The following is a 26,023-nucleotide window of genomic DNA, read 5'->3' on the forward strand; positions in this document are numbered from 1 at the left end:
GGTATGACTCCAGGAAATATCTCCCTTCAATGTGGTCATTAAACCAGAATTCAATAATAGGAATCACTAGTGGAACTACCAAAAATGTTGCAGCATAAATGTTCCTGCTCAAAATTGCAAAAACTTCATTGCATTCCTACCCGCTTCATTTTTTGTCATACCAACCCACCTATAGATGGTTGAAAGTACTCTACCTTGCATAATTACAGCTAACTGCTCAGCTGCAGACTTCCTCAAAACTAGATCAATAGTGTCAGAGATAAATATATCATACAGTTTTGCAACTGTCTCAGCCTAAAAACAAAACAAATGCATACCGTCATTTCTGTGAAATAATATTTGTCTCAATCATTCTCCATACGTAGAAGAGTACCTCAGTCCTTCTGCCATCAGTGCACAACACAGCACACCTTCAGAAGTTGCTAAAAGAGTGCATCCTCTTCTCATAGTCACATTACTAAAGAAATTTCTTATGGACACCTCCACAAGTAGAAACCACAGTTTTAGACAACCTTAAGATACAAACTCCCAAAGGCCTGATTAGCCAAAACCATATACATTCGCAGCTGCTTTATATTTTCTGGACTGTCTTTTCAGGAGCTTCTTGCTCATCCTTCTCAGGAGTTGAAAACTGTAGAACAGGACAGGAGATCCCCTAGAAGACTTTCCAGCAACCTTAAGTAGAATGCCCTTGAGAATCCCTAGCATCTTTTTGGCTTTGCTTGGATTTGCCTGATTACCAGCATCCCTTCCTTGCTAACTTCCTTCTATACCCCAGAACGCCAGCAATGCCATTCTGTCCCCTATCTTGTCCTTCTATCAGAGCTCCTCCTCTGTACCCTCTTCTCTTATTATCCTGTCTGTCATTTATTCTTCCCAGGTTCTAATTAAGTTCCCCCATTTCCCTTTCTCCATTCACTCTCTTTCATCTCTGCATCTGCATGACAACCATGGGTTAAATGACTATGTCATTTCAGCAAGGCCTGTCTCCTCCAACCTCAGTGATAATCCCAGCTTCCCTAGACAACTTCCAGGCCAATTCACTGGCCACTGGCACCTGGCTGCAACATCAGATGCAGGTGACAGAGCCAGTGGTGAAACCTGCAGGGCCAGAGGGATATTTCCAGTTCAATATCAATGTTGTTGGGTTTGTTGTTCACCTTAAAAACTGACTCTCTTGCATCATCCAGTTTGATTTCAATAGGCTTTGCCACAATAAGTAAGTTGGGAATGCTGGAAACAGCACTACCATGCAGTAGTGGGCGCTTCAGATTTGCATCTTCTTCAACCGTAAGATGAAACATTAAATGCTTGAGAGCCATGGAACGGACTCTAAAGAAATGAAGCAATTACTTACTTAGATTTTGTCCAGAAAAACCATTTCTTCTCTGTAATACAGTTTTAAATACGTACATGCATTGAATTTTAAAAATACTTTTCAAATAGAATAGAATGTTTTCAATCTTTGTTCCCTACAAATCTTGTCTGTCCTAGCTTCTTAGTGTTTATGTTACTTTCTTCTGTGTGCAGTCATTCTTGCTAAAGACTGGAAATTCAGTCAAGAGAAAGATGGGTTGTCCAAAATTACTAATTAATTCTGTATCGTGTTTGAATACATAAATTAGATTTAGTTCGCATGCATAAAACTCATCTGACTGAACCAGCTCCCAATCATTACAAGCCTTCTGAAAAATCCAAAAAAAATCTCAAACTGCTATTAATCGATGAATAAAAAAACCATACTAAATGCATCTTAATTCATAGTATTTTATAGACTGATTTTATATTGTCTGCATGGCCAGTCCTTATTTCTATCTCTAGTCTTTCATACTGAAATATGCACTTAATCTCTCCTTTGCTGCTCTTTGCTTCCAGGGAAATTACTATTGAACACAGTCTGTGTTCCCTCACTTTTCCAAACTAGTGGCTTTGACTTGTGCAGCAGTCCCCTAGCGATGTGATAATTTTCTTTAGACATTGAGCACCTTGAGAATGTTATATCATTCTGAAAAGATTTACCTAGGAGGACAGTTCTCACATGCACTGTATTACCATTCTGTCGTTCTTAAAATAAGCCATCTGGCAGTTCCATAGAAAAACTGCTATAAGAGTGCCCAGAGATTCCCTGCCCCCAGCCCCCAAAAACTGTTTATCTTCAGAACTCTGGTCAACAGGCAGACTGTGATGTTATGAATAATACTGACCCTTCACATACAAAGAGGTTTCTGTAGGTTTACTCACAGTGGTTTTTTTGAGAACAAAAGGCGCAAGGCAACCCTAAGTCTAGTAGTTCTTGGAAAAATTCCTTCTTTTTCAGCAGTTGTTTCACTCAGTGAGAGGATGCAGCTACCCAGAGGTTCTTCTGTGTCTGCATAACCCTAATTATATATTTGGATAACATAAACAACTTAGTGGAAATAATTGTCATGCACTGAAATAGTTTTCGTGGTTAACAGAAAATGAAAAACTGCCTCAGTAATTGGAAATCAGAATTTCCTAGGCCAAATCGAGCTGATAGGGCACTGCCAAAATGTTTACAAGGCTCATGCCCACCACACTGAACTGCATTTTTCACTGCTGAAATTTCCTTTCCAGGGAGGCATTAGTTTTCAAACCTTACTGCTCCTGCATATGCAAGTTCACAGCCACTGCTCCCTGACTGGCTATTGTTTCAGGGAACTATATGAAAGGTGACACAATCTTATCCCCCTAAGAATCCAGCCCTATTGTGCTATGCTTGCAGTTTCACTGCCCACCTACACTGTGCAGCACAATTTTTACTCCAGTCCATGTCTCATAGTGGACACACCAGTATATTTGGATGTGCAAAATAGGTCCCCTGGGTCCCAGCTCACTACACCTATTCTCACGTTCCCTAGGCAGCTAGGAACCACACGTAAGGGAGACTCGGGCAAAGATTCTAAGCCAGTTTATCCTGCTATTCCTTGCTAAATCATACATGAAAATGTATTATTTATCCTCCAAATCATGATCAGGAATGATTTAGGATACTTAGAAACAATATTACAATCAGAAAAATGTCAGGTAAGGCATTTGAACTCTTCTGTTTTAAGAAGTCTAATGCTGTGTAGTTTGCCGGCATTCAAGAATCAAGCAAGTATATTGATTAATCCTCTATTTCTTTTTTGCCTGCTTGCCATGCTTATATATTTTCCACTATGGTCAGTGCTGTTCCTATCGGCAAAACAATTAAGCTTAGCTCAAGATAAACTGTGCTTCAAGAAGCTGAGATTACCTGAAGAATTGGAACAACAGGATAAAGGGCCTCAATAAACTTGTTCCAAGTCACTGCTGCCATCATCAATCGGCCCTGAAGAAGATACATCAGTATAAACGTGGCAGCTGAACATACCTGTTTTAACGAGAGAAAGTAAGATAGTGCAATAAAGACAGGCCAAATCAATTTGTTGGTGTCAGAAAGGGAAATTAGACCATGCTTTGGCCCTTCATGCCAAATAGGTTTTGTGCTTTGCAAAAACATCCACAACAACTATGGTGAAATACTATCCTGAGTCTACTGCCTGTTAGCATCAATCCTGAAGTAGAGTGTAGGACTCTGCAGCAAGAACTGCCTCTAGGACAGGATCAATAAGGAATGGCAAAAACACCTTTCTCACCATAAAAATTAGGATGTGCTTACAGACCATGGTTTGCATTGCTAATCCCAATAGTTTGCTTCTGCTTCCAAGAATAGGGGTAAGTGTATTGGGAAAGATGGTCTCAATGCTATAGATAAATTTATTTGTATTTTCATGTACATAGCAACTAGGAAACATAATTTTTACTTCTTAAGAAAGCAGAGCTTTGGGATGGCAGCTGTAAAAATGTGATAAATAAGTTGCCTTCCTTTTTTTTCCTGCATTGTGTACCTTGTAACCAATGAACGATAGGACAGCCTGTAAGACTGCTTTGCATCATTGACTTATATAAATGCCTCCCTTTAAAATGAAATTTTCAGCCTAGGTACAAGCTGACCTTGAATTTTTTGGATAATAATATATGATAATAACAACAAAAATCATCTATAGAATTTCCAACTCCTACTGCAGCATTTTTCCTCTTTTTCCCTCCAATTATTCTATAAATTTATATTATGAATTTTACACTGCTGACAGATTCTGAAATTGTAGATATGCCTTTGTATCAATAACGAATTAGACTAATTAAAAACCTTCATTGTTACTTTATGATTCCTTCAACCAATTCCAGTGGCTGCCTTTTCTCTTTAAGATGGCTTCATTATTTAAACTGGACTCCTATGTGTGGATTCTGATCCTTGCAATTAGTTTACTAAGGTTTAAATATGCTACCTGGATTTTTCTCTTTTTATAAACAAATTCTATTCAATAATTGGGATTTAGTCACATCACATTATTGTATAATCTGTAAATCTACAAGATTGCTACAAGATTTTGATCATCTATGTATTATAAAGAAACAAGATCACTGGATATGATCATACATCACAGCAAGCCACCTTTCCAATAAGCCAATGTGGGTTGGTTGTTCTGTGAACAACTCACAGTGCACCCAACTGACAACCAGGTTCACCTGATCCTTCCCCTCAGCTTTTCTGTAGGCATCCCAGTGGACATCATGACAAACACTCTACAGAAATCAGGAAGGCCAGCATCTAAGTAAATCTGTTCAGGGTGAAGGTCCACAAAGCTTCACTTAAGAGTTAAAAAGTCTGAGATTCAAATCATTTTAACCTACAATTTAATTCAGAGATTGATACAATATCCAAAATGCAGTACCTCATGATGAGAGTCTTGAAGTCCAAAACTACAGATTTCATACAGAACTTTGGTATGAAGCAGGAAATGTACTCCATAGCTGACTACAGAAACAGGTGTAGTGATATTATGAATACCTAAACATTCCTAGAAAGAATAAGTAAAATAGTTAAACATTGTACTGATAATATCAAATTAACGTCCCCATGTTTCTTAGATGATGTATAATTCTCAACTTATTTCCATCAAGGTAATTATGATACCAGCTAAAGCCAAGAGTTACATCCTTGACTGTTGGCCTTGGTCATCTTCTTTAAGCAAGCAGCTTTCTCTATACCCTGCATGAGAAGAACTATAATAAAATAGGAAGATTTGGTAGAAAAATGGGGGAAGGGGCAGAAGTTAAAAAAAAAAGCCCAGAAAAGGACCCTCTTCTCTCTGGAGCTCAGTTAATGGTGCCCAGGCATCATTAACAACAGACAAGCGTACATCATACAGCAAAAGCTTCTGTTTCCTGTACAATACTACTAACAAATTTTCAGGCAGATTGTTGTTCTGCATGCATTCGTAGATTACAAAATGGAAGAGAAAATAGTTTTATTTAAAAAGAAATCTAAAATGCTTTGTTTTGAAGCAACTACAAGCTATTTCAAATACATACTTTAACAGTTTTGAGGCAGCAGCTATAGGCTTCAGCTCTTATGTTCAACACAGGATGGGACAACAGATGGAGGAACACCTTTTGACTCTCAGCCTGCAGAAATGGGCTTGCTTGGGCAGACTTCCAGCTACCAACAGAAATTATTCAAAGGATAAGATGGAGTAATTGCTTCAAGGCACACACAGCCAATTCCTTAAGCCTTGGCATACAGGCTCTCTAGCCAAGGCATTTAGGAGTTTTAACAAATTCAGTTACTTGTGCCTTCCTGTCATTACTTAGATAATTGTTACACTGCCATTTATAGAGCTGATATTCTGAGCTAATTTACCAGAAAGTAAAACCCAGCAACCTTGTAAAGAAAAATATTTTTGCAGAAAGATGCACTAAATACCCTTTCCTGCATCTGTCCTACCCACTATCTCCCCAACAGTGTATAGGCTGGAAATACAGTAATACCTCAGTTCATGAACATTTCTGTGTCACAAAACCTTATTTACATTGAACCTTATGGGAAAATCTGATTTGGTTCGCGACCAATTCGGTTTGTGACCAGAATCATGGAATGAATTAAGTTCATGAACTGAGGTACCACTGTACAAGGTCTTCAAGGAAGGAGCCTACTTTGTTTTGATTTCTGCTTCCTGTGCTAGTACATCATTATCATGCATATCTATATCTATAGTTTATAAATAACAAGCACCCAACTAAAATCATTTACTTCTCAAATTTATCCGGTATAATTTACAATGAAACAAAAAATTTAATTGAATATATTAAACAGTTATGTACTCATATTTCTATGGGGTGATATTCAGTCATGCAAATTGAGATACCATAAACTTACATGTTTGAGCAAAGACTGATGAATTCGTGAAGCAAGGGAAAGTATTGATGATATGGAAGGCTTTTTAGGCCCTGTTCTGCCAGCTCTAGCAAATCAAGAAGATTTTTTTCTCCCTGAAAATAAGAGAGCACACAGTTAAACACAAAACACAGTTAGAAGCAAAACAAAGAAACAAACTTAGAGAAGTTCTATTTAGGAGTTACATGAACTAAAATTGTATTTCAGTTGTACAGAATTTCAGTGTGTCATCTGTTAATTCCAATGCATCTAATTAGCAACAATAAGCCTCAAAAATCCCACGCAAAAAGTACACCAACCCTTAAGTGTACTCACTAGCTCCTAAATGAAACATTTGAATAACGCAACATGAGTGGACCTTACTGGAAAAAGTGAGCAAGGACAGATCAGACTTGCACAGGCCTGCTGACACTACAATAGGACTTCACCAATGTACATAATCTGAAAGGACAATCTTCTTACAAATGCATGCACAATTGATGGTTTTCTAAATGACTTTCAATAATCCCCAGCCACCTAGTCCAACTCATCACAGAGCAGTAGCACATACCAGACCAGATCTAACCCAGCACAACTCTGTAAGTAGCAAGGTGACTTTTTGGATGTAGACCAAAAAGTTAAAGCAATAAAGGGCAGCATCCAACTATGTAATTCTACGGGAGAAGAAACCAATTAAAGTCACATTTGTACAAGAGAACTTGTCCATTACTCTTGCACAATTATAATGAACATATACTGTCCATTGAAAGATTTCGGAAAGCTCCTCCAGCATAATTTGTATTTTCAAAATACTAGTGGAGACTAATCAAAAAGTTCTGGAGAATGTGGTAGCAGCTAAACAGCATAATTTTAAACTCAGAATGCATTGAATTTCAAAAATCATTAACTCATTGCCAATTTTCATGAAAGATTCTTGCTAGAGCTGGAGAATCAGCCCTGCTGTGACTATGGAATAGCAAGCATATCTTGTTGATTTGACACCTATACCCTGTGGTGCAGTCTTATGGGAATGTTGGAAATCAGATTACACAGATTCTATGCAGAACACGAGGATAACCTCTACACTTTTATTTATTTATTTACTTGTTCAATTTATACCGTCTTTTTCCTACAAAGGGCTCAAGGCAGCTTACATCATCTCTCCTCCTCCATCTTATCCCCACAACAACCCTGTGAGGTAGGTTGGGCTGAGAGTCTGTAACTGGCCCAAGTCACCCAGTTGGCTCCATGGCTGAGCGGGGACTAGAACCCAGATCGTCTGAGTCCCAATCCCATGCTCTTAACCACTACACCACACTTGTCCTACTCTGCAAAACAACTCAAGAGCTGATTTCAACTGTGTAACTGCAGGGAAGGAACCTGAGACTTCACCAGAATACGTGGTATCTTGGTGGCACCCATTTCTTTCCCTTTTTCTGGAACACTTCTGCAGCCTCAAAGCAGCATCCAGTTTGTTCTTTCTGTACTGACTGTAAATGTGCAGTAGAAGATCTGTGTGGATGCCCAGCTTCTGAGGTAAGAGTAATTTTCCAAGGTTCCAAGGTTATAGGTTTGCTCTGCTAGATTTAAACTATTACGAATAGAAGAAACCCATATGAAAGACAAATTAAGGCTTGTCACTTGACCACGCAAAAAATCACCCACAAGTCCCAAACAAACAAAACATCAGCAAGCAGGGATGAGAACATTCGAAACAGAAAACACAATCCTTTATCATCTTGTCTTTATTCCACAACAGTGATGAATACAACTTATTAATCTTTTCAACGAAGTGCATAAATACATTCACAAAAATTATACCTAGAAATTCTGGTAATTAAACTTATTTAGGCAATGATTCTTACCTCTCTGTGGACATCCAGCATAAAGTTACAGGTGCACTCAATTGAATACACAGCCTGTGCAGCTTGTTTATAAATAGTGTAGTCTTCCGAATTTGTTTGTTCCAAGTAAGCCGTGACAGATTCATGAATACTTGGGTATTCCAAAGAGAAAGGCATGTCCAGTGAAAGGACAAATAAAGCAGCCAGTAAGCTTTCTGGTAAAACGCTGCCGGCCTAAGAAAGAAAGAAAGAAAGAAAGAAAGAAAGAAAGAAAGAAAGAAAGAAAATGGTTTAGAGGAAAGGCTAATTGAAAGTCAGTATAAATATATAAATATATGATATTCCATTTAACTTTTTAAATGTATTTTTAATATATGCAAGGAAGAATCCGAAAGAGAACTGCTCCAACCAATTCTTTTCTGCCCTGATTTAACTGTACAAATGCTTGCACAACAGTTATTTCACATTTCCAGGGCAACTTGAAATAAGTGGAATTATTGCTTCTTGGAGGAGGCAAATAAGCAGAACTCATCTAAAAGAGCTCTGCTGCCGTCCTTCCTTTCATAGTGTTTCTACTTGTTTCAAGGCTTTGTGTAAGAGGGAATAAATCTTCCTTGTGTGAGTGGTGGGTTCCACTTGTGCAAAAGAATTGGCAGGGTCCAGCACTTATGGAAGGGAATCAACAAGGCAGAAAGGAATTCGTGGGGGCATAAGTGCCACACTGGATTCTGGGCACAATCTTCACAGAACATTATGAGAATTAAGCAAAATTATGAAGATTAAGCATAGCATAAAGCATTAAGATATGCTTTATGTTACAGTTCTTATTCAAACAAACAGGCACAATATTGAGGTGGCTGTAGAACTGGAGCCAAAACATTTGATTCAGAATGCATAAGTGGTCCAATAGGCTGAGACACTCCTGTAATAGGTAATGGTTGTCGTTACTGAACCAGATAATTTTTGGTATCTGAATTGAAAATGCATTGCAACAGGGGACTACACTTAAAGCAGTTCAAAAGCCAAGGACATACTGTAGTAACCACATTCTTACGGAAGCAGGACCATGTACACTGAACAGTACTATTGAGTTTCTAAGAAGAATTCAAGATAGTGACTAATACATTTCAAACCCTCAGTCTAGGATCTGCTGTGGGTTTTGTCACTATCACTTTCCGCTAGATCATTAATCTGAGGATCCCAGGTTTTACCTATCTGTCCTAGAGATGCTTGACTCATGAAACCATATCAGTAATGATATCCGTAAGCACAAGCTTTATTCTGAGTATTCCCTTTCAAGAGAGCTCACAACAGTCAGAGGTATTCAAAAAAGAATCTTTGCTTAAGAAATATCTCTAGATATCCCTATCTTCTAATTTATAATTTATTTGCTTCATAATGTCATGTTGTATTATTATGTGAATGTTATGTGAATGGGTGTTAAAGTTATGTTACCTAGCTAAATATTTATGAAATTGTATTCATATTAGTGACCAAGGGCTAATAAGATAGAAACAAAAATTACATATTTTTGAAATAAACTGATGCTTAAAGCAACTGAAGTTCTCATTCCAGAAAATAATTATTTAGAGGGCAGCAGGATCTACACAATGATGAGTCACTGTCTCTATATTACAGCTATAGAAGTATCCATTAGCTAAACACCAACTGCCTTTTATCAAACTTTGTAAAACGTAGAGGTACAGTTATTTCTGCAAAAGAAACAATACAGCCGGAAATAAGACATTCATTGTAGGACACAGCAGATTAAAAGGAATGCGAATAGCAGTGTAAAGATCTTTTCTAACCACCAGATGGCACACTTAATTTCCATGTCCGTGCTTTACTGCTTTTTAAAATCTTAGCTTGGCATACTTTTCTTTCAACTCCTGCAATGTGTATACTCTGAAATAAACACAAAAATCTTCAGCTTCAGTTCAGAGCACAGAAAACAACAAGGTAACCTGCTGATCCCATGATAGTTCCAAAATATAAAGTAGGTATTGAGCTACATCTTTACAGAACTAGTCAATACACATTTACTGAGCAGTATCTTACTAATCTGTGCCCTAATTTAGATCTCCTGCTTCCTGGCATGTATTTTAGCCTGAGGGCCACTTCAGGGAAATATTGATTTCAGTAGATGCCCCACTTAGTTTCAAGTGCATACACAGCCATACTGAAAGCAGTAATAAAACAAAGCAGTAATGAAAATTTAAATACAATTCTATTATTAATTTACTGACTCTGAAACTATATTACATTCCCTACGAATGTAGAAGAATGTCTGTCTGAAAATTGAAAGTAACTGCTCTTCTGCATATCAAACTCCTATTCCATATATATTGATCACCTCATGAATGATGTACAAGTAGGGGCCAAAAAATGTTTTCCCTAAACAAATTACAACTATTGACAAAGAAAGCAATATTGTTTATCAGAAGAACTGTGAACTGAAACCAGAGATCTCATTAGGAACAAAACTATTTCAACAGCAAAAAGAAAGAAAAACCTTATATGGATCATAGAGGAAACAATCACAGTTGCTAAGAATAGCTGAGAAGGAAAAGTCAAGGGTGAGAGAAAAGGGATCAGAATCCTGAATGCAACTTTTCAGGGACTATCATGTAGAGACAAAAAAGAACTATTACAACAGCCAGTGCAAGGAAAAACAAAAGAACAAAAGAGGAAAAACAACAGAATTCTTCCAAAGCATCCAAGGAACCAAATTCAAACATAGATAAAAAATGTTGAAAGGCCAATGGAAAACACACTATCTTAGCAGAACAGTGAAAAGAGACAGTGGAAGCAGTATTCAAAACTATGCAGAAGAGATAAAATGATGACAGACTGCTTCGAAGAGGAATCCTGTGAAAAAGCACCTCCAATATTAGAAAATGAAGTGAAACCTACTCTGAAATTTCCATTACAAGAAACATAACACCAGGCCACAAATGTGCAGGAGGTCATGTATGCAACAGGGGTGGCTAAACATATTATACTCCAATACTGGAGAGAGGGAAGAGTATCTTCCACACGAGAATGAGGTGATGATTCCTATTCCCTTCTGGCTTAGTTCTGAACTGACATGAGTGCAAAGGAGACCACAATAATACTTGGTCAGTTTTTCAGGAGACTCATGTTTAATAGTCATTGTATTTTCCACAGCTTCTTTTTCTATGATGGTTTAGTGTACATTGCCTCAAAGTATAACCTTCCTTCACTTTCCTTACATGTCTTCTACATTATCTGTAATGGGTATTTTCTGGCTCCTTTACCCTTATTCGTGATAATTGAAAATGTCCAAACTTTTAAAGCCCTTCCACCCAGCATCATCCCAGAAGCATCCATCCCATGTGCAGGGAAAGTGATGTATCTTACCTTCTCTACGGGGACAAGTGCTTGCAACAATCGAACTGTGAAAAGTGAAACACTAATGAACATGATTCTGTGATGTACTGTCATAAACTCTGGCTGCTGTGAACTTGCATTTCTGTTATGGTAGGATATGGTTTCACCTAAAGAATCTAGGATTTCAAGCAGCTTTTCTTTCTATAAATAGGAATAATTAAGTCAACATTAATGAACAGAATATACCAACTTACTAATACAGGTACGTTTAAAATGAAAAGAACTTCATACTTTACTCTATTTTAGATAGATAATACAGTGAAGGGGAAAAGACACATTTTCTTGTGCTCCTACATTTTTTAAACAGGTCTTTTCAAGTCTCCTTGCGCCACATGATGGTTTTGTGTAGGTTCACAAGAAGCTCATGGGCAGAATATAACAAAAGTTACACATGTGTAATTCAGTACACTACCATTTGAGCCACTGCTTATGCATAATGCTTGCATCACCTGTTGTACTACTGTTTGCATAACCATAATGCACAATTACTTGTGCATCAGAAAGATTCAACAGAGTTCTGCTTGTACTATTCCACTGTGCACAATAACACCATTGGACAGTACATCAGATAGTAGTACAAATCCATTTTAGCCTCTCCAACTGTTAAAAACCAAAAGAAAAAATGTCCTCCATATCCCTTTTTTCTAGGAAAAACAAGATCTATTATGGCAAGGCTCCTTTAAGGGCACCAACCCAATTGCAGATATACTGTCTAGGAAATATTTGTGTTACCTGCTTTTCAAAGGCAATAAAAAAGAGCAGTCTTGTGTAGTAGCTGAAAGATAAGCAACTGTTTTAAGAATGCTCTCTTTCACTATTTGTTATTTTATATTTCAAGAGTTTGCAAATTATGTTATTTGAAGAACATTTCACTTTGACAGCCAGAGATAAACCACACTTTGCTAGCTAGCTATCTCTGCTGTTACTCTGGAACAATCAGGAATGGGGAAAAGGCCTTAACAAAACGGAGAGAATAAAAAATGGTTGGAACAAATGGGGAGTTATTCAAAGAATAAAAGAAGGTCTGGGGTAGAAAATTAATGTAATAGCAAAATAAAACACATTTTCAACTCTACCCCTGCAATTTCACTCCAGTTGTATAATGTTTAATATCATTTTATAAATATCTATATATCTATATCTACAGAGAGACAGAAGTCTGGATATTAAACACCCCTTTTTGTAGATCTGCTGCTCACTCTAAATTCTTGGCATATACTAGCAAGTTATCAAAAAATGCAATAAATTTCTGATCCATTCATACAAAAGCAAACTATGAAATATAGATAGCAAAAAGGCATTTGATATTCTCACAAGTTCTAGTCCAAAGAGACTGCTGTCTTCCCAAACATCTTCAGAGATGGCATCAACAATAAGCAGAAGGTCTTCCGTGAGCAATTCTAGAACTTGCAAAGTCACTCTCCTGCCACCTATGAGTTTACATAGCATGGCAGTTAGAGCAATGGACAGCCATGCCATAAAATAATGCAGTAAAGGAGGATGCATTTCAATGGTAAAGTCCGCTAACTGTGTTAGGTTTTAATGCAAGTTGCTTAGCATAAAATCTCATTGTTTATTATATACCAGTAGTTTGAAAAATAATTGTTATTATGTTTTCTTCCATAAATGAAGGCTTTGAAAATATTACATTTTTAATAGAAGACTAATATATAGAATTCCAGGACTATTTACATGAAAAGACATACACAACACACACCTGTTCTTAAAAGAGGCACAGTATATTCCAAAACTTCTACACAGAACCTAGGAAGACTAAGCTGTTGAAACTGTAACTCCAAGGTGTCCTCATTTTCCAGTTCTGGCAAGTCAATGTGACCCATACTCAAAGGTGATGGAACAGATATTCTGGAATTTGTATTAGCATGGGAACTGCTTCCACTATTCAAACAAACAAACAAACAAACAAACAAAGAAACAATGATTCAGTTAAAAAATACAGTATAATTTTACAAGCTGCAATCAATAAGCTGCATGGCAAATACAGTTTCAATATTTTGATACAGTGTGTTAAGACACAGATGCATACTATTGCAGTTCTGCTTACCTTTAAGAAAAGAGGATGTGTAACTGACCATACCATAGCAACAAAGTCATATAGACTAAACTTTGACATTTAGTACATATCAATGTTAGTTTCCATGTGCTTGAAGCCTGAAGTGCCATCTTCAGTTACTATGGGCAGATGTCCCTAACCAATATGTAACTGTATTAATTTCACATCAAACTATGCCATCTGCCAACTTTCTCACCTGGAAGATGCTGCATCCCAATCTTGACCATCACCTCTGGGACGCTGACCTGTGCGCCCTATCACAGAGGGTCGAGGACTACTGCTACCAGGAGATGGATTCTGAGAATGAGAGAGTCTTCTTGCATCTTGCCCATGTGACATTGAGGAATTCTGGGAAATGGTACCTTTATAACAAATTATTATATATCAGACTATTACATGCTCCAAGTACAAAACTAGAGTAAAAATACTATTAATTCTGCTTCATCAAATCAATCCCATAGAAAGCATAAATTAGCTTAACACTTCTATTTCAATTCAACACTAAAAAGATTCCACTGTTTTGATACTAAAAATTTAGCTAGAATAATTTTAATTTATTCTAGGTTTCTTTTAATTCTGCTAGAATTAAAAAATGTAGCCAAAAGGCAATAAAAATATGTAAATATAATTAATTGCATTTTGCAGTGAAAATTAACATTTGTCTCCAGGTCAAGTATTGATGGAAATATGTGTAGGTTAATCTTCAACTGATAAGGCACAGAGAGTAGGATCATACTGATGGCTTCATCAACAAATGAAGTTTTGACCAACAGCTATACTTGTTTCCTATGTGAGCCAAGCAGAATAGATTCAATTATCCTTGTCATTTGTCCCTCAATAGCCCCCTCTACTTTGCTGCACCTTTGTGCCAGTATAATTATGTAACTGTCTAAGTGTACAAGCCTTCTCTTATGGAAGGTAAATATTTTGATTTCCAGATAACCAGCTTAGAATGTATACATTAATGATTGTTGTAGCAGTGCGCCAACAGTGGACAGAAAGTGGAATTCTGACTGACTTGCTGTAGATCAGCAAGGACTGCTGACTTCCAGTTATTTAACTTAGCACAGAGTGATAATTTTCCCAGTTAAATTTGGCTGCTGGAATTAAAAACCTTGGCATAAGCTTGGCATAAACAAGCTCATTTAGGCAATAGTGTCTTGCACACCACTCTGGTTGGTGGATCTTGGGGTTCTAGTAAAAGGCAAAAAGATGCAATAAGACTGAAGTTTGTCCACCTCCAGTATATTATATTTGCTTATTTGATTGTTTATTGTATCCATCATCATATTTGTATAATGTTAAAATCTTATGGGGAAGATGCACTTTATTTGCAGGAGCTAAGCACTGCGTAAAATCTGTGCACCTGCATATTCAGTCCCTTTACATCCCTTCTGCCTGGTAAGAGACCTGCTGGCCAAATTCTCCTAGATCTCACTTCAGTGGAAAACAAAGCTGTTGGTTAATGTCAAATAAAGAATCAGTTTAACAAGATTTAGTTATACACAAACCTGGTTCACTTGAGACAAAACTTGGATCTCTATGAAAATTAAGCCTGTTTCTTAACAAGACACATAACTGTTGCAGGCATAAGATAGCCTGTAAGGCCAAACGGTGTTGTCCATCTCCTCCAAGAGCTAGCGTTGTCAGAGAGAAAAGACTCTGAGGAAAATAAAACTATGCATTATTGGTATGATGTGATTTTGTTGGCACCTTAGATGGAAGAGAGTGGTACTGTGCAACTTATGCAAGTATATCTGTTGAGTTCAAGACAGCCTCTGGAATACATCCAAAGTTACATGAGCAGACTTCCTCTCACACAACAGGAGTTTCCCTTTTCCTCTGCCCTGCAATCCCTGCACACCATCTGCAACTGATAGAGACGGCAGTGCAAAACGTACAGGAAGGGGGAGCTCCAGTGAGGAGGGGAAATTGATCTACAGTCTGTTCCTTCTCCAGGTCCAGAGCTAACAACCCTTCACCTCTTATCTTCAACTCCAAGCCAAGGTTGTTCTGCTTCTGTGCTTTACCAGTGCTCAAAGTTCACTGTTACGAATAAGTGCTGAGGTAAAGCAAGTGCTGAGATAAAGATCTGCATTCATATCTTTGAACTGCTGGGGTGGGGAGTGTAAGGCCTTGTCTTCTGCATTTCCCACCCCCTGACACTAACCCTAAACTTGTGGTGAATTTCAGAGGGAGAGGGCCTAGCAAAATCAAATTTTGGAGGGCTAGTAAGGCCAGCTTAAAAAAAAGAACAACACCCCTCTTTCTCAGAAAATGAAACATGTGCATTAAAAGCATTTCTAACCTGAACAATCTTTGGTCTTTGGAGAAAGATCTCAGCAGGAAAGTCTTGCATGATAACATCTTGTAGAAGTTCGCATGTATTCCAAATTAACTTGTGATTTTTGCTTCTCAGTGAGCTGAAAAATGCATTTTAAACAATGGTATGTGAAAAATGCATAGTCCTAGATGTGATGCGATTATAGCCCGCCCTTTCATCAAGATCCAAGGTAGCTTAAAATGTTAGAAAAAGTGAGAAGGGAGGGGAAGGAGTAATAGAGCTTTTGTTAATCATTCCATACAGACTTAGAATAGCCAAACCCCTTTGCAGCAGTTTTAGATATCATTTTTATACTTTGCACTTTAAAGAAGCTCATGGAAATTGTTCATCTCTCAATGTCTTCTTTGCCTTCCAGAGTTGATCAATCTAACACTGCAATTTAACTCATTACCCCAAAAGAAATCTGTGACAGAATAATCAGTTATAGGCAAAATGTTTGTCTTTCATAAGCAGAAATAAAAACAAGGTAATTTCATATACCTTTCACTTGAGGAGACAACATGCCTATCTGTTGTGGTCAAGGATAACCAAGGAAATGTAGTAAATTTAAAGCACTTTACTCCATGTTTCACTGGAGGGAAAGAAAAGCAGTTTTTCATGTGTGCTGTTATAACCAGCATAAAGATAACATTCATTTGTAGATCCTTTTATAGAAATGATTCAGCTTCTACAACAGGTATATCTGATCCCGTTTGTTTATTAATTGCATAAAATAATTTATAATACCAACAATAATCAAGGGATTACTTGTCTCAAAAAAGCATTTGATGCTGGAGTTTATTGTCTGCCTGCCTGCCTGCCTGCCTTAGATTTTTTCTAACCCTGAAAACTGAGACAAGAGTGAAGATACAATGCTAGAAACCTATAAATCAATGTTCTGAGCCAGGAATAGGCAACTTGTAGGTCAAAGCTCAAGTTTTACATGGACTCAGTGGCACAGACCACCTTTTATCAGCTTAGGCTGATTTACCAACTATGGCCGCACCTAGACAGGCAAAGCCTTATAACAGCGATCCATGTTCTGCTAACATCTTGTTTGGATTACTGTCATGTGCTCTATGTGGGGATGCCTTTGAAAATGATCCCAAAACTTCAACTGATGCAAAATAGGGCCATACAGCTATTGATGGGGACTGGCTCACAAGGTTACATCATGCCAGTTTTCTTTCAGCTGTGTTGGCTAACAGTTGAAGTATGGTCCCAACTCAAAGCGCTTGTACTAACACTGAAAGCCCTAAATGGCTTGGGGACAGGTTACCTGAAGGAACACCTTTTCCCATATATTCCCAGAAGATGGCCTTAAGAACATCTTCTGGAGTCCTTCTCAAGGAGCCTTCCCTCCAGGAAGTAAGGGTGACAACTAGGAGAATGGCCTTGTTTTAATGTAGCAAAGCACCAAGAGAGCCTTTCTGCCTAGGGGGTAGTAAATAAATGCAATAAATAAACAAAACCTCGGGAAGACCACAACTCCATCATGCCTCACCATTGGCTATGCTGGCTACAACTGAGAATGATTAATTTTATTTCGATACCACCCAAAAGCTGAGTTGTAAACCTAAAGATCTGAAAAGCCATATGTTATCCATCCCTGACTTAGGCTATTTAGTCTATAATAACATTCTTCAGAGCAGTCTCTCAGAAAGATGAACTGATACCATGTTCTAAACCTGTTTGAAACAAAGTTAAGAACCAAATTACATCTACTGTTTCTGCATGTTAAGTGTGACTGGAATTAAATGCACTCTTTTGATTGTTGCAGTTAGAATCCATTTTTAAGCAGCTGGTTGCTTTATGTAAGCCGTCCCGAGGCTATGTGATGGGACGGCATACAAATACTCTAAATGAATGAATAAATAAATAAAATAATATCTGAAATTCAGTTTTCTCCTCTCATTAACCCTTTCGTAGATCATTTCCCTACTTCTGTGTCTTTGTCCTGAAGTCCCATACCTTTTTATGTGCCTTATGTTCAGTCTATTGCCTACTCTGTGCTGTTCTTCCAGTCACTGTAACTCTAAAATGTGCACACTCAGGCTCCCCTATGACCTAATAAGCCCTTTTTCTATATTCACTCTGCCTATCACAAAGCTACACCTGATCTTCTATCTGTATGTTTTAATTCCAGCCAAACCATCCATGTTTCCATCTCTTACAGAAGTTAGTCATATTATTTCTCAAGAGTTCATGAACATTTCCTGCCGTCTCATTAGTTCATCAAATCAGTTTCAAACACATCATGGTTATAGTATAATACATATAGATTCCCCTATTGAAAAAAAGATCTTAAAAGGGTCATTTTTAGCAAACATGGAAACTCAGTGGTCATTGTCAGTAACACCATGGCATTGACACTGAGATAAAATTCTTCAAATATATGTTGACTTACATGAAGGTAATATAATTACCTACCAGCCAATTGGTTTGGTGGTGTTTCTGTTTCTTGTAAATGACTTTTCTCTTGTTGAAAGTATCCAGCATGAGCTTCTTGGGGCAACACTTTAAAATACAAAACTGTAGTAAGCAATGGTGCTCTGTGAAATACTTTCACTCTTCTTAACTGTAAAGATTAATTGTTGCCCTTCAATTCTTTTTTTCCCCTTTTTAAGTGGAGGCCTGCCCTTTCCATTTCTGAAGTTTTGTATTATTAAATTGCCTTTTCTTTACCTGCAAGTAACTTAAAGGAACATTGGAAACAAGTATAAATGCCATTAACAAAAGAACAGTATGTGGCTTGAGTAAATGAGCATTCTTCTGTGTAAGGCCCACATTTACTAATAAGTTGCAAACAACAGATAAACTTACCAGAATAAGATGCTGTTGGCAAAGGCTCAGCTTGATAAGGCATTGCCTGATAATCAGAGGACATTTCTGGAGGCAGTACAAATAGTCCATCCAGAATCCCATCAATCACAGTCTGCAGATTTGGATCCACATTTGGACGAAGCTGGGAGAAGAAATCCACTGCCCCTATCCCAACAAGCTGCTCCACAGCAGACGGATGCTAAAATTTCAAAGAATACAGTGAGTTTAAAATGAACAAAAAACCTTTTCTTAGCTTTTGGGAGATAAGAAATCACTGGACATTTAATTTAAACTACCTTTCAAAAGATTCAGCTTTTCCTGTTTGGTTTAGCATGTTGGTCTAAATAGTGTTGGCATAATATGCTGGTTCCCCAAGGTTTGTTTAAAAACTTAATTAATTATTTAGAACATTTCTACCCCATCTTTACCTGAAACAGGTCTCAAGATGGCTCACAAATAAATAACAGCACATTAAAATACAATATCAAATATATAATAAAATTCCAATTTTAATAAAACATCAACCCTTAAATACTTGGTCAATAGAAAAGTTTGGTCTGGTGCCAAAAAGAATTAAGCGTTGGCATCAGGCACAGCTCTCTGGGAAGCAGATTCCAGAGCCAGGGTGCTACCACAGAAAAGGCCCTTCTTTGGGTAGCCACTCTTTTAACCTCCTTCAAAGAAGGACCTCATAGAAGATCTTAAATTTCAGGCAGGTGTATATGGAAGGTGATCTTTCTTCAAATACCCAGGTCCTAAACCATTTTACACAGTTTATACTGTCAACAATACTATTTACTAAGCCATGAGACCATCAGCCCCAACCAATTTTATTCTTTTAGTTATTTTAGGGATTTTGTACCAGACAAGGTTTAAGTTAATTTAGATAACCTACAACTAACCTTTAAAGTAGGTATCAATGCTAGATAATATTGTTTCCTATTTCTTGGTTTTATTAATGAATACTACTATCAAAGAAAACCATACCTTTACCAAGTTGCTCACTAAATTTAGAACTTCTTCTTTCATTGGCACTATAGGAAAATTGAACCATTCTAGAAGACCGGTAAAAAGCAGCTTTTCTTGAACTAAATCAGCATATGTAATCAAATTATGATCTAATTTGCACAAAATATTCTTAAGAGCTCTTTCTCTAATCTCCGTCAATTGATGGCCTGTTCAAAAACAAAAACAGAAGACATTTCCAAATAAATTTATTACATACTGTAAACCGGATCAATTGTTTCCATGCATTCCTGCTGTTATGCTGCTCACATTTAAATAATGCAGAATCTACAAGCTCAGCATGGAAATAAGATTTTCATGCAATTAATCTGACACAGATTAAGCCATTAAACTTAAACAAATGAACCTGGGGTTCATATTTGGTAGAGGTACTGCATTGAAAATGTAAGTTAATTCATTTCTCCATTACAGTCATACATATTCAGTTTTTACTAACATTGAAGAAATTTTCTTTCCTTGCAACCAGAAGTAACCCAATTTGCTCTTAAAAGACACTACAGAAGTTACACATTTTTTCTTGAACAGAGCATTACAGGAAGGGAACCTCTAGTGAGGGCTCCCAATCCCCATCACAACAAAACTAATAAGGTGTGCGGCCTGTATAGAAAAACACCAACCTAATCGCAGCAAGTAACAGAGGCATTGGACTCACTGCATGCTGAAAGTGTGCTTAGTGCTATAACTCTCCCATGGCAAAGCAAATTCCACTGAGAAGAAATTTCCACAAAGTTACACAAAAATTTTAATTCCAGTGCAGAACACACTGGACTAAATTAGGTCCATCTTAAGGATCACTTTACACAACTGTCAATTGTGGGATATCCTTATGGTCCTACAACAGTTGAAACAAAGATGTGCACCTCTAAATGCCAACCAAACTAACAACTTGTCTCAGCAAGTGGCACATTTTCTGAACCCAAGTCATCTGTGTACCAGTCCTGCACACTTGATCACTACACCACACTGGCTCTTTTACATCTCAGTCACAATATTTAATGGTAATTTATTATGTGCTATTGTATTTCAATGTATTTTATCGTGTTATAAGCCGCCCCGAGGTTTTGGCAAGGGGCGGCATAGAAATGTTATAATAATAATAATAATAATAATGATGATGATGATGATGATGATGATGATGTTGAAACTTCAGGTGAAGACTACGTAAATTCAAAACCTACTGAACTCAGTGGTGATTTTATTAATATTACTAAAACACCACTACCATATCCGAAGGTATTTTTAATTAGCTTACAGACGTAGTGATTATAAATACAAACAAATCATCTGTTAAAATATGTTAATTTTTTAAGGTGAAAGCACAACAGTCAACAAGTAGACAAACAGCAACACTTCAGTAAAGAAATTGGTTTTAAGAAAGCATCTAAAATATGCACATCCCAAATACTGAGAGGGCATTTCATAAAGTGGGGCCCAGTTCTGGGTTGCCACTAGATCAGAACTTGCACGACACTGTACAGCCAGCAAGACTTCCTTCAATTACCTTAGTAACTGGGAAAGGCAAAGGCTGTGTTCACATGTAACAACAAGCCTTGCTAGAAACCATACTGGCAGGGCTTGTCATTTTGTGTGAATTCAGCATCCATGGTGATGTGCAATCATTTGATTTCAATGAAATCCCATGGAGAATCAACAATCTATGTTAAGGTTTCCACACTTCCCTGTTGCTTGTAGTTATGTGTGAGCCCAGTTACAATATTTGCATGTGAGTTCTACATTTCCACCAGGAAGTTGGTGCCAAGAGCACCCGCAGTGGTAACAGACACCCCAGCCTCCTCTTCCGCCTAGCAACAGCTGAGGTGCCAGCAGCAGTACTCTGACTGACTGTCTCCACACTCCCTTTCTTTCCTGGTGGCATGCATCTCTCCAAGGCCCTGCTGCTGGTAAGATCCCATCACCACAGCAGTGGCTGAGTGGCCGCTAGACATTGGAGGGGCACACGTCAGTAGGGAAGAAAGGAATGACGGTGGGAGCAGCTGTGCCAGGCACTTTTGCCTGGTTGCTGCACCTGACTGGATCGGCACCTTGGCTGAGCTAAGTCCTGAATGTCCCATGCTGCAACGGTGTAGGCTCCTCATGTGATGGCTGTCTTCCACATGAGGAGAACTGGAACTATCCATCAGGACAATCGTTCTGAGCTGCCTGTGTCTCTGCTTTGCTTCCTCAGCTACAGAACAATAACAGTCCTCATGCCTTGTGGAGACACTTTCCCAGGCAAATGCTCACAAGGGTACCCTTGGGATGCACTCCCTGACACCAGTGCCTACACTGCTCCCTTCACGTGCCAGGTTACGGGGGGGGGGGGGGGGCGGCAGCCTTGGCAGCATGTGCAAATCCCGCACATGTGGAGGGGTGAGCTTCAGACACATGTGCAGTGAGGGGAGTGGGTAGGTGTGTTCTTATGCATTGGCAGGGTGTTTTGCAGCAGCAGGAGGTGATCCTCTACTGCGTAAGCAGAGCAACTGTCTTGCTCTAATTAACCAACAGTGGCTCTACAGAGCAGCAGATGAAGAAAGAAAAAGCAGCAGATGGCTGAGAACATGCCCGGAGGAGCATGTGGGCCAATGGGGCAGACAGGGCAGGCAAGAGCAGTACACCCTGGGATTGATTCCCAACTGTGAGTGAAGATGGGATATGTGCTGCCATTTGGAATGAAAATGGATGCACGTGGAAACTATTCATCAGTAGATACCATGTGAACACAAGACAAAGGGTACAATACCATGCCGAGCGGTAACCAAGAAGCATTGTTTAGCTTTTTGCTTGAACACGCCCAGTCTGCGCAGGTAACCTCCTCTCAAGCTGAACAGGACTTGATACGCTGAAACCAAACCTTAAACTCAGCATGGTCACTAACAGGTTGGCAGTGCTGTCACTTTAGCACCAAAGCAGTACACGTTTAGCAAGGCACCACATGCAGCATCTTTGCCACTGAGTTCAGCACCAAGACCAGCATCCAGACCAAGCAAAAGTGTAGCCTCACATAAAGGACATCACAGTAACCGAAGAACAAGTCTCTCAAAGCATGGAGCACCAAGGCTGGGATGTTGCTTTTCAGGAAATGGCATAGCTGACGTATCAAAGCTGGTAATAGACATTCAGTGCACAACTCCTTTGGGTTGCTAATGACAATGCTGAATCTAAGCAAGAGGACTTAGTGATCCAAGTTATTCTTCTTCTTTACTGTAGAAACTGGGTTTCTACAGTATATTTTAAGCTATTTTAAATTTATTGTTACATTGTTGCGTTTATACTTCTATTGTATTTCATCGATTTGTTTTATACATTATTGTAACCTGCCCAGACAGGATCAGCTACAGAGTGGTATAGACATGAAATAAATAATAATATCAACACTTTGGCAGACAGAGAAGCAATAGCACTGAAAGAAAAGTTTAATACACAGCCCAATCCTATGCATACAGAGGTGTTGTCTTCCATAAAGCTTCCTTCCTCTAGCGCAGCCTTCCAGATTTCTGGGACACAGCTGCTATCAATCTCAACCAGGAATGATTGCAATTGTTGTCTAAAATATCTGGACGCATCAGCACGGAGAAGGCTTCACTGGTGAATACGAATAGGGCGGTAGACTAAGGCTGCGATCCTATGCTAGTTTACCTTGGAGTAATCTCCATGGAATTCAATAGAATTTACTTCCCCATAGACAAAAGTGTAGACGCGGTTACTTATTCCGAGTTTATCTAAAGCTGATACACAAGAGATTTGCCTCCAGTCTGCCCCTACCGCCCTCTCTCTAAAAGCAGAGATATTTGCAATCATTTGGCAAGACAAGAAAGTATGCACATACTCAAAGAGAGCTCGCTTCCCTAGCAAAGGCAGCATATCAAGCACTTACGGAGCTTCCGGATAAGTGGTGACAAGGAAAGCTCAATCGGAGACGGTGCAGCAGCTGCAACAACACCGCAACCAGCCATCGCTGTCACCTTGCCGCATCGGTCCAGATTCAACCGCCGCGCTCCAAGCGCGGTAGGATACAGCGGGAGAAGATCCCGCGAGAACCGTAGAGTTCAAACAGCCGCTGGGAAATGTAGTTGTGGCGCCGCCCGTTTCCTCCCTTAGGGCGCCATCTTATGAGCGTTTAAACAGGGGGGAAAACGTCCTACAGTTCCCAGCATTCCTAAGAAGCCATACTAAATACGTATTGAAGTGAATTACTTTTAAGGTCACGTGGAAAGTCTTCCGAATGGCGGAAGTGAAGCGCTTTTGTAGGCTAAGTTCCATTCTCACGATACTTGATTTGGGGCTTCTGGTTGCCTGGGTAACAAGCATCCCAGTTCTTGTAGCGCCTCTGGTGTTAAGTGCGTTGATGTTGATGTTTAATGGGACTTGCTCAGGTAAGCGTGCACAGGATTCCAGCGTAAAGAGAATATAATGTAGAGGGACTAAGACTACTGGAAAGCAAATTTGTTATGCCGAAAAGTTCTTTCTTTATATATCTATCAATTCTCATTCAGTTTGAAAAGAAATTTAGTGAAGAAATTTCAGAGAAATTCTCATAGGCTGGGTTTGGAGTTCCTGTCCTTGGCTCACTTAGATGTCCAAGGAAACTGCATGAGTGCCTTGTAGCCTTCTCATCTTCAGTTAAAGCCCAAGGGAAGGTGACATGAGTTGATTCCTGCTATAAGACCTTTTCAACTCTCAACATCTGTTTGTAAGTTAAGTGAGAATTGGGTGATTTGACTCCATTATCCCTTAGAAGAATGGATTGTTCAGACTCTGCTAATTCTCTCCTTTGTACAGCAGAGAATTTAGAAGTCAAAGTAAAAGTATTAATTTGACTAAATGGGTTCAGTTGCCCCTTAAGGATTCACAAGACTGAAGGTACTGCAAACTGAGTCATCTGATTCTTGCAAGAAGGATCTGTAACATATCCAATGTAAACAACACTGTGGTCTGGTATGATAGCACATGACCAGACATAAGAATGCAAATGCTGAAACAGTTGTAATACTTATCTACATTATTATCTTCAGCTGTATTTCATGCAGTTTGAATTTTAACTGCAGCAGTAATCCAGCATTCTTAAAAACAAAACAAAAAGCCTATTGTATTTGCTGACCTCTGACATGGAAAAATGTAGGTGCAGCACTTTCCTCTGAACATATTACTGGACATTTCCACATCAGGCGTAAATAGATTTTCTTCCTCTCACTATTTTTACCCTGAAAGACAGATGAAGGAAGCACTTTGGAATATGGGTAAAACTTGTGGGCTTTTACAATCACATTACATCAAGCCCTATTAAAACTGTTTTAAGTCTTAGGTGTAAAAGTACCTATTAGGCTTCCCCTATATAAGAATATTACCATAACACACATTGACCTTGTTAAACTACTAAGCACCATCAAGTAAAGCAATGGAAATAGAAGAACAACTTATAAAGTAGTTTTGCAATGTTCAACAAATGCTGTGTTGTTCTGATCTAGCATCTCTTTTTTGTCTTCTGTTGCTGTGTTTTGACCCCACCTCTTTTCCTGGTTTTCACCTAGTCTTTATCTTCATGTTGGTGAGTCTGCTGTGTGCTATGCCCCTTACATGGAGGCTGCAAGCCAGTGCCTTCAAATTAACCTATATAATGAGACTAAGCAGACATGCCTAGATTATGCTGTGAATATACTTGTTCTTTTGAGACTCCCAGCCTAACCTACTTTGCAGGATTGGTGTGAAGATAAAATGGAAAGGAGGATTATGTAAGCTGCTTTTTGTCCCTTTCAGGAAAAGATGACCTATAAACATAATACACAGAATAAATATTGCAGTGATCAACAATATCTTTCAAGCAGGAGCTCCAACCCCTTTTAGGCCAGAACCCCACTACTAAAGCAAGAAAGGGAAATTTATACATAGAGACTACATGTGAGGTATTTGGGAGCAGCCACTGCTCTTTAGAAGGCCAGATACTGAAGATGAAACTCAAATACTTTGGCCACCTAATGAGAAGGAAGGACTCACTGAAGAAGAGCCTAATGCTGGGAACAATTGATGGCAAAATAAGAAGGGAACGGCAGAGAATGAGGTGGCTAGATGGAATCACTGAAGCAGTAGGTGTGAGCTTAAGTGGACTCAGGGGGATGGTGGAGGACAGGAAGGCCTGGAGGAATGCTGTCCGTGGTGTCCTGATGGGTCAGATGCGACTTTGCAACTAACAACAACAGTGGCCTTTGGACTTTGAAGAAGATGTTTATATAGTTCCACTTACTTTAGAAATCTCTTTTTCTGTTTCT

The 26,023-nt window shown here is 38.6% G+C and overlaps 1 protein-coding gene across 1 annotated transcript in view; it reads right to left on the reverse strand.

Moving 5' to 3' along the window:
- RTTN (rotatin) overlaps nucleotides 1-23,728 on the reverse strand; it is an 88,228-nt gene extending 64,500 nt beyond the window's left edge. The window contains exons 1-19 of the mRNA XM_044426505.1: nucleotides 23,635-23,728; nucleotides 19,722-19,909; nucleotides 18,735-18,933; nucleotides 18,342-18,428; nucleotides 16,413-16,503; nucleotides 15,897-16,011; nucleotides 15,100-15,250; nucleotides 13,785-13,950; nucleotides 13,232-13,413; nucleotides 12,829-12,944; nucleotides 11,485-11,655; nucleotides 8,125-8,337; nucleotides 6,263-6,375; nucleotides 5,419-5,545; nucleotides 4,779-4,904; nucleotides 3,257-3,373; nucleotides 2,242-2,378; nucleotides 1,161-1,332; nucleotides 195-294 (exon numbers count right to left, since the gene is read on the reverse strand). Coding sequence (XP_044282440.1) covers nucleotides 195-294; nucleotides 1,161-1,332; nucleotides 2,242-2,378; nucleotides 3,257-3,373; nucleotides 4,779-4,904; nucleotides 5,419-5,545; nucleotides 6,263-6,375; nucleotides 8,125-8,337; nucleotides 11,485-11,655; nucleotides 12,829-12,944; nucleotides 13,232-13,413; nucleotides 13,785-13,950; nucleotides 15,100-15,250; nucleotides 15,897-16,011; nucleotides 16,413-16,503; nucleotides 18,342-18,428; nucleotides 18,735-18,933; nucleotides 19,722-19,909; nucleotides 23,635-23,713 — 2,650 coding nt within the window. The 5' untranslated portion in view covers nucleotides 23,714-23,728. The remainder of the gene's footprint in view (nucleotides 1-194; nucleotides 295-1,160; nucleotides 1,333-2,241; nucleotides 2,379-3,256; nucleotides 3,374-4,778; nucleotides 4,905-5,418; nucleotides 5,546-6,262; nucleotides 6,376-8,124; nucleotides 8,338-11,484; nucleotides 11,656-12,828; nucleotides 12,945-13,231; nucleotides 13,414-13,784; nucleotides 13,951-15,099; nucleotides 15,251-15,896; nucleotides 16,012-16,412; nucleotides 16,504-18,341; nucleotides 18,429-18,734; nucleotides 18,934-19,721; nucleotides 19,910-23,634) is intronic.
- Between the last annotated feature and the right edge of the window lie 2,295 nt (nucleotides 23,729-26,023).

This window comes from Varanus komodoensis, unplaced genomic scaffold, assembly GCF_004798865.1.
Source record: "Varanus komodoensis strain SLA01 unplaced genomic scaffold, ASM479886v1 scaffold17, whole genome shotgun sequence".
Classification (NCBI taxonomy): domain Eukaryota; kingdom Metazoa; phylum Chordata; class Lepidosauria; order Squamata; family Varanidae; genus Varanus; species Varanus komodoensis.